Source organism: Sturnira hondurensis, unplaced genomic scaffold (assembly GCF_014824575.4).
Source record: "Sturnira hondurensis isolate 20B ecotype Veracruz unplaced genomic scaffold, ASM1482457v3 Scaffold0008196, whole genome shotgun sequence".
Taxonomy (NCBI): domain Eukaryota; kingdom Metazoa; phylum Chordata; class Mammalia; order Chiroptera; family Phyllostomidae; genus Sturnira; species Sturnira hondurensis.
The window spans coordinates 52655-62133 of NW_028080827.1; the positions used below are offsets into that span (position 1 = coordinate 52655).

General features: G+C 38.2%; 1 protein-coding gene across 3 annotated transcripts in view; it reads left to right on the forward strand.

Annotated features, from left to right (window-relative positions):
• TUBGCP4 (tubulin gamma complex component 4) overlaps positions 1-9479 on the forward strand; it is a 40001-nt gene that overhangs the window by 14195 nt on the left and 16327 nt on the right. For all 3 annotated transcript variants that reach the window (XM_037054463.1, XM_037054464.1, XM_037054465.1), the window contains 2 exons: positions 1392-1557; positions 1999-2123. In XM_037054463.1, coding sequence (XP_036910358.1) covers positions 1392-1557; positions 1999-2123 — 291 coding nt within the window. The remainder of the gene's footprint in view (positions 1-1391; positions 1558-1998; positions 2124-9479) is intronic.

Sequence of the window (9479 nt, forward strand, 5' to 3'; positions counted from 1 at the left end):
ATAATAGATCACTCTGGGTACATGGGGAATTGTTAATTTAAAAAAAATCAAGATTCACTATAGGTAGGTCAGTTAGGAGACTGCTGCGGACACTTAGGTGAAAAATAACAATGGCCTAAATCAAGAGTGTTAATAGTAAATGTGGAGTAGAGTCTTGAGAGAGATTTAGGAAGTGGAATAAGTAGGTCTTAGTGATTGATTTGATATGGATCCAGAGAAAAGAATCAAGAGTGATACCTAAGTGTCTGCATTCAGCAGCTAGACAAGTAGTGATGACAAGAAATGTGTATTGTTGGTATTGGAGGAAAGAAGACGGGTCTAATTTTGGACATGTTGAGTTGGAGGTCCTTGTAGGAAATGTCCAGTGAGATGAGGCTAGAGCTCATGAGAGCAATCTAGCTTAAAGGTAAAGCTTGAGGAGTCATCAGCATCAGATGTATTTAATCAGGAGTCCACGTGGGACTTCAGGAGGTTCTGCGAAATGTATGTTTGTATGTGTGTCTGGAAGCTTTTATAATTGTGGAAAATCTTGTGGTGTAAAAAGACAAAATATTTGTTATGGTGAAAAATTCAGCCACAAAATATGGTGTTATAGATGAAGAGGGTGGAGAGCAAAAGGAAAATGGTTTGGAATAGTGCCTGGGGCCACCAGCTCCATCACCTCTGAAGCTCAAAAGAAAGATGGCAAATAGCAGAGATCAAAGTCAGGATTGTGAAGTCTGTTGGAACTAGATAAGGGTCAAATTAAAAGCAAGTCAGGGAATGGGGGTGCTGAGTGATTGGATGATGGGCATCTGGGGCTTTCTGGGCTACATCAGTGGTTCTCAAACTTCAGTGTTCTTCAGAATCACCTGGAGAGCTTGTTAAAACACGGATTGCTGGGCCTCATCACCGAGTTTTTCTGTAGCTCTGGGAAGGGGCTCGAAAATTTGCATTTCTAAGAAGTTCCCACGTGAAGCTGCTGCTGCTGGTCCAGGAGTCACACTTGGAGAACCACTGGGCTAGATGACTTAGGGCTGGTGTAAGAGCTGGGCAGAACAGATGTATGTATACACAAGATCATAAAATCATGGGCGTGTAGACTTGGAAAAAGTACAGACCAATTATTCCATGGTACACATAAGGAAACTGAGTTCCAGATCTACTGCACAAGTTTCTACAGTAGTAAAGCCAGAGTGTAGACAAAAACCCTAGTGTTAAAAAAACACTTATTTCCACCATGCCCACCTGCTGCCTGAAAATGGAATACATCTCTCTAATACTAGTAACTTAAGAATTATGCACCTTCAGATTTAAAGTTCCTGCCTCTAGAAAATATAAATCGTGTGTTAGGATGTTTTCTTGTTTTCCCTTCATATATCATCTCTTGTTTGGATTATTTCCCTGACCAGCGCCTGATAGAGGAAGAAAACATGCTGGCACCATCTCTAAAGCAGTTCTCTCTGCGAGTGGAGATTCTGCCATCCTACATTCCAGTGAGGGTTGCTGAAAAAATCCTGTTTGTTGGAGAATCTGTTCAGATGTTTGAGAATCAAAATGTCAACCTGACTAGAAAAGGTACGAATCTCCTTGCACAATGTACCCCATCCTCAAAGGTCCTTCTTCTTCTCCTTTCTTTTAAAGACTTGATTTTTTAGAGAGAGAGAGGAGGAGAAAAAACCTATCTGTTGCCTCTTGCATGACCCCACCCAGGGACCTACCCTACAACCCAGGCATGTGCCCTGACCAGGAATCAGACCAGCAACCTTTTGGTTTGGGACAATGCCCAACCCACTGAGTGACACCAGACAGGGCTTCAAAGGCCCTTCTTGACATTCTATGACTCCAAAGTATGCCTGGTCAGAGAGAGTGGCCAGCAATGTTTACATACTGACGTTTCAGCACAGCCATGATGTGTTTGCCTGAAGCAGGTGAAGGAGCTGCACCACCATGGTTGGGAATTCTTGCCTGCCCTGATTGCTCTCTGTCTTCCTGTAACAGTGCCTTCCTATTTTGCAGGATCCATTTTGAAAAACCAGGAAGACACTTTCGCTGCAGAGCTGCATCGTCTCAAGCAGCAGCCGCTCTTCAGCCTGGTGGATTTTGAGCAGGTGGTAGATCGTATTCGTAGCACTGTGGCTGAGGTTTGTCTTTCATAGACTATTTTCTTAGGAAGAAGGTGGACTAATTTCCTCAGAAACTTTTGTTTCTTCTTAATGTAGTAAGAAGTTAGCTTGAAAGGAAATGTTTGAGAGACTTGAGGGACAAGACAAAAATGAAAGTATTCTCTTTGTTCTTATAATAGAGACAGAACTGCCTTAGCCTTTTCACACCTGACAGGAGTTTGCTAGTTAAGGAGTCAGTTGACTAAAGGGAGGTCTTGGTTTTATTTCAGACAGTTAGCATTTTGAGGCTGTCGATATACAGTAGTTGGCAATAACTCCAAGGAATCAATGGATTCTGACTAAATTTAGTGCCTTACTTATATTTTAGAATGGCTTTATTACTTATTCTCTCATTTGTATATATGATACCCCTGAGGAAATCAGACAAGTATAATTTTTCCATTCCTATAAATGAAAAAAAATGCTCAGAAAGCTAACTTGTCTGGTATTGCACAGCAAATAACAAAGATGAGGTCAGAAACAGGTCTTTTGACTTCTGCCTAGTCCAGTGTTCTTATATGAAGAGTGATCAGTAATTTTTCAAATGGGCATATGTTCTGTGGCTTATGATAAAATTTGGCTCACAGGGATGTGATACCATTAAATGACATCTTTAGTCAGTCAACTGTGCTATTAACTATGTTAGTAGTTTTCAACTCTGGCTGTAAAATCACCTGAGGAAATCTTAAAATGTACTTGCACTGAATCCTTATGTCCACAGCTTCTGACTTGTAAGTCAGGAGGAAGTAGGTACTTGTCTGATTGCTTTGACTTTGTCCCACGAGTTTTTGGCCTATGTAGTATTTTCATTATCATTCTGTTCTAAGAAATTTTTGATTTTCTTTTTAACCCAAAGGATTTATTAAGTTTTAGTCTTACTACACTATAGTTGGAGAATATAGTCTGTATATTAGTCCTTTGGAATTTATTGAGGCTTTTTAATGGACTATTAGCAGGTCTGTTTTTTGTTTTTAATTGCTTTCCATGTGCCCAGAGAATGTATATTCTGTGCTGAGCCTAGAGTTCTGTGCATGTTATAATTCCTCATTTTCAGGTTATATGTTACACATGTGCATATTTATTAGGAATATATATATATAGTATATATACAATGTCTTCTTTATCACATATTTATATATATGTACATAGTATATTTTGACTTCAGTTCTATTTTATTAGTTATTAAGATCACTATCCATATTTCTTTCAGGTCATGGTTATCTGATATGTCTTCTTCCATCCCTTATTTTCAACTTTTCCATGTGCTTTAATTCCACGCTTTTACCCTACCTCTCCCAGGCAACCACTGATCTGTCATCTAACCTGTCACTTTAGATTAGTGGACATTTTCTAGGTTTTATATAAATGAAGTCAAACAGTATGTACTCTTTTATGGTGGGAGGTGGATCAGGCTTCTTTTACTAAGCATAATTATTTTGAGATTAATCCATGTTGTATGTATCAATAGTTTATTCCCTTTTTCCCCTAGTTTGCATAGGACACTCATGAATATCACTAATACATGTTATTTCAAATACTTCTCTAAATATAGAAGAGGTATCACATCCATCCCCTGAAATAGCACTCTTCTCAAAGTGAGCTACTTTCCTACACATGTCCTGGCCAGGTAGCTCAGTTGATTAGAGCATCGTCCCCATACTCCAAGGTTGCAAGTTCAATCCTGGTCAAGGCACATAAAAGAATTAACCAGTGAAGGCATAAATAAGTGGAAAACAAATTGGTGTTTCTCTATCTCCCTCCATTTCTCTATCTCTAAAATCCGTAAATTAAAAAAAGTGTTTTAAGTATCTTAAGCATATAATTCTTTAAAAATTTTTTGCAATTACAGTTGACATACAATAAAAGTTTCAGGTATACAATACAGTGATTAGACACTTATATAACTCATAAAACGATCACCCTGATAAATCCAGTTCCCATCAGGCACCATGCAGTTAGTATAATATTAACCATGTTCCCTACAGTACACTTTATTTCCTTGTGACTATTTTTATAATTGCCAATTAGTATATCTTAATTCTTTCCCTTTTTCACCCATCCCTTCAACTACCCTTCCATCTGGCACCCAGAAGTTTGTCCTCTCTATCTATTAGTTTGTTTCTGTTTTGCTTGTTCATTTTTGTGTTTTAGATTCCACATATAAGTGAAATCATGTTGTATTTGTCTTTCTCTGTCTGACTTATTTCACTTAGCATACCCTCAGAGATGTTCTCATCCATGTTGTCACAAATGGCAAGGTTTCATTCATTTTTGGCTGAGTACTATTCTGTTATCTCCCATCAGAGGGCACTTAGGTTGCTTCCCTATCTTGACTATTGTAAATAATGCTGTAATGAACACAGGGGTGCATATATCTTTTTGAGTTAGTGTTTTGGATCTCTTCAGATAAATACCTGGCAGTGGAATTGCTGGGTCACATAGTAGTTCTAATTTTTAATTTTTTGAGGAATCTTTACTTCATACTATTATCCATAGTGGCTGAACTAACTTACATTCCCACCAACAGTATACAAAGATTTTCTTTTCTCCACATCCTCATCAACATGTTATTCTTATTTTCTTGATGATAGCCATTTTATTTTTTGTTATTTTTAAATTCAAATTATATTTTATCGTATATGTTATTCCAGTTGTCCTAATTATTCCTCCTTTTCCCCCCTCCTCCCAGAACCCTCCACTCCCTCAGGCAGTCCCCACACCATTGTCCATGTGAATGGGTCATGCATATATATTCTTTGGCTACTCCGTTTCCTATACTGTACATTACATCCCCAAAACTATTTTGTTTTTTGTTTGTGTGTGTGTGTGTGTGTCTGATTATTAATTTTTTATTTACCTTTTTTATTGACGTTTGAATACAGTTGTCTCCATTTTTCTACCACCACTTTCCCCTGCCCTACCCATGCCCACCTCCCACCCTCAATCCCACCCCACCTTGGCTCCGTCCATGGGTCCCTCATTCATGTTCATTACATCCCTTTCCCTTCTTTCCCACATTATTTCCCTCTTCCCTCCCCTCCAGTTACTGTCAGTTTGTTGTCACTTTCAATGTCTCTGGCTGTATTTTGCTTGCCAGTTTTTTTTATTAATTAAGTTCAACTTATAGGTGAGATCATATGGTATTTGTCTTTTCTTTCCCCTTTTTTAAAAATTTTTATTTATTTATTTTATTTAATTCTTATTCAAGTACAGTTTTCTGTTTTATATTCCCTGCCCTGCCCCCCGCAGTGCTCCCCACCTCCCTCCCATTTCCGCCCCCACCTTAATTATTGTCCATGTGTCCTTTATACTTATTCATGTGAAACCATTAAAGCCCTAGAGGAGAACATTGGCAGGAAAATCTCAGATATTCCACGCAGCAAGATTTTTACTGATACGTCCCCTAGAGCAAGGGACATAAAGGAAAGAATAAACAAATGGGATCTCATCAAAATTAAAAGCTTCTGCATGGCTAAGGAAAACAGTATCAAGATAAAAAGAGAAGCAACAGTTTGGGAAAACATATTTGCCAATGATACCTCAGACAAAGGTTTCATCTCCAAAATATACAAAGAACTCACTCAACTCCACTCAAAGAAGATGAGCAACCCAATTAAAAAATGGGCAAAGGACTTGAACAGACATTTCTCCAAGGAGGACATACAGAGGATCCAGAGACACATGAAAAGATGCTCGATATCGCTAGCTATCAGAGAGATGCAAATTAAAACCACAATGAGATACCACTTTACACCAGTCAGAATGGCTATCATAAACAAAGAAACACACAACAAGTGCTGGAGAGGTTGTGGGGAAAGGGGGACCCTAGTTCACTGTTGGTGGGATTGCAGACTGATACAACCACTATGAAAAACAGTATGGAACTTTCTAAGAAAACTAAAAATGAACGTGCCTTTTGACCCAGCAATTTCACTATTAGGGGTATATCCTAAGAACCCTGAAACACCAATCCAAAAGAACCTATGCACCCCGATGTTCATAGCAGCACAATTTACGATAGCCAAGAGTTGGAAGCAACCTAGATGCCCATCAGTAAATGACTGGATCAAAAAGCTATGGTACATTTACACAATGGAATTCTATGCTGCAGAAAGGAAGAAGGAGCTCCTACCTTTGCAACATCATGGATGGAACTGGAGAGCATTATGTTGAGCGAAATAAGCCAGGCGGTAAAAGACAAATACCATATGATCTCACCTTTAACAGGAGTCTAAACAACAAAACAAAGAAACAAGCAAAATATGACCAATGACACTCAAATACGGAATAGGCTGACAGGGTCCAGAGAAGAGAGGGGAGAGACTCATAGGGGAAAAGGGGAGGGACCCGAAACTATTTTGTAACAACCAATTTGTGCTTCTTAATCCCTTCACTATTTTTGCCCATCCCCCCAACACCCCTCCCATCCAAATATTCTCTGTATCTATGATTCTGTTTCTGTTTGTTTCATTTTGCTTTTTAGATTCAATTACTGGTAGATATGTATTTGTTGCCATTTTATTGTTCATGTTTTTGATCTTCTTAAAGAAGAAGACCCTTTAAACATTTCATATAATACTGGTGATGATGAACTCCTTTAGCTTTTTCTTATCTGGGAAGCACTTTATCGGTCCTTTGATTCTAAATAATAGCTTTGCTGGACAAAGTAATCTTGATTGTAGGTTCCTTGCTTTTCATCACTTGGAATATGTCTTGCCAGTCCCTTCTGGCCTACAGAATTTCTGTTGAGAAATCAGCTGGGAGCTCCCTTGTGGGTAACTAACTGCATTTCTCCTGCTGCTTTTAAGATTCTCTTTTATCTTTAACCTTTGGCATGTTAATTATGATGTGTCTTGGTGCAGGCCTCTTTAGGTTCATCTTGTTTGAGATGATGGCCATTTTAACAGGTGTGACTTGATATCTCATTCTAGTTTTGATTTGCATTTTCCTGATGGTTAGTGATGTTAAACTATCTTTTCATGTTCCTGTTAGCCATTTGGATGTCTTCTTTGGAAAAATGTCTAGTTCCTCTGCCCATTTGTTAATTGGATTGAGGCTATTTTGTTATTGAGTTATATGAGTTTTATTAGTATGTTTTGGATTATTAACCCCTTATCAGATACGTGATTTGCATATATTTTCTCTCATTCTGCCTTTTCATTTTGTTGATTCTTTCTTTTTTTAATTGATTTTTAGAGAGAGGGAGAGAGAGAGAAACATGAATTTATTGTTTCACTTATTTATGCAGTCACTGGTTGATTCTTGTATGTGCCCTAACGAGGGATCAAACCCATAACCTTGGAGTATCAGGATGATACACCACCAGAGCTACCCAGCCCAGGTGATTATTTCTTTTGCTGTGCAGAAGCTTTTCAGTTTGTGTAGTTCCACTTGTATTTTGCTTTGTTGTTTGTGATTATGGTGTCATATTAAAAAAATCATTATCGAGACAAATGTCAAGGAGTTTCTTCCTTACATTTTCTTCTAGGAATTTTATATAATAGGTCTTATGTTTAAGTCTTTGATCCATTTTGAGTTAATTATTGTGTATGGTGTAAGATAGGAGTCCAGTTTTTTTTTTATGCATGTGTCTATCCAGTTTTCACAACACCATTTATTGAAAAGACAATCCTTTCCTCTTTGGGTGTTGTTCTTGGTTCGCTTGTCAAATATTAGTTCACCATATATGTGGACACTTAATTTTTTAAAAGATATTTATTTATTTATTTATTTTTAGTGATATAGGAAGGAAGGGAGGGAGAAAGAGAGGGAGAGAAACATCAATAGGTTGCCTCTCACACCCCAACTAGGGATCTGGCCTGCATGTGCCCTGATTGGGAATTGAACTGGCAGCCTTTCAGTTTTCAGGCCAGCACTCAATCCACTGAGTCACACCAGCGGGGGGCAGGAGAATTTAATCCTGAGCTTTCTGTTCTGTTCCATTGTCCTCTGTGTCTGTTTTTATGCCAGTACCATACTTTTTAAATTACTGCAACTTTGTAATATAGTTTGAAATTCAAACCTATGCTGCCTATGGCTATGTTCTTCTTTGTCAGAATTGCTTTGGCTATTTGGGGTCTTCTGTGGTTCCATACAAATTTTATAATTGTTTTTTCTATTTCTATGAAGAATATCTTTGGTATTTTGATAGGGATTGCATTGAACGTATAGATGACTTTAGGTGGTATGGACATTTTAACTGTTAATTCTTCTGATCCATGAACGTGGAATGCCTTTCAGTTTGTGCTGTCTTTGATTCCTTTCAACGTCTTGTGGATTTTGTTGTACATATCTTCCACTTCCTTGTTTAAGTTTATTCTTTTACTCAGTATAATCGATACTAATCTATTTTGTATCTATCAGTAGTTTATTCCTTTTTGTTGCTGAGTAGTACCCCCTGTTCATACCAATGTATTTTCTCTTCATCTGTTGATCAACATTTGGGTTGTTCCTTCATTGTAGTTTTTTTTTTTTTTTAGGACCAGAAGTTTTTTATGTATCACTTTCTTTTTTTTAAAAATATATTTTATTGATTATACCATTATAGTTGTTCTATTCCCCCCCTTCAATCCCCTCCACCCGCACCCTCCCTCCCCCACCATTCTCCCCCCCTTAGTTTGTAACCACGTCTCAACTTCTTTAGATTCTATATTTCCCCCACTATTCTCGCCCTCCCCCCTATCTATTTTCTACCTACCATCTATGCTATTTTCTGTGCCTTCTCCCCACTTCTCCCCCTCCCACCCCCCTGTTTCTAACCCTCCATGTGTTCTTCATTTGTATGGTTCCACTCCTGATCTAGCTGTCCTCTTGGTTTGCTTTTGTTTTAGGTGTGGTTGTTAATAACTGTGTGTTTGCTGTCCTTTCACTGTTAATATTTTTCATCTTCTTTTTCTTAGAGAAGTCCCTTTAGCATTTCATATAATAAGGGCTTGGTGCTGATGAACTCCTTGAACTTGACCTTATATGAGAAGCCCTTTATCTGTCCTTCCATTCTAAATGAAAGTTTTGCTGGATAAAGCAATCTTGGCTGTAGATCTTTGGATTTCATGACTTGGAATACTTCTTTCCAGAGCCTTCTTGCCTGTAAGGTCTCTTTTGAGAAATCCGCTGACAGTCTGATGGGTACTCCTTTGTAGGTGACTGTCCCCTTATCCCTTGCTGCTTCTAGGATTCTCTCCTTCATTTTGGTCTTGGCTAATGTAATTATGATGTGCCTTGGTGTGTTCCTTCTTGGGTCCAACTTCTTTGGCACTCTCTGAGCTTCCTGGATTTCCTGGAAGTCTATTTCCTTTGCCAGACTGGGGAAGTTCTCCTTTATTATTTGTTCAAATA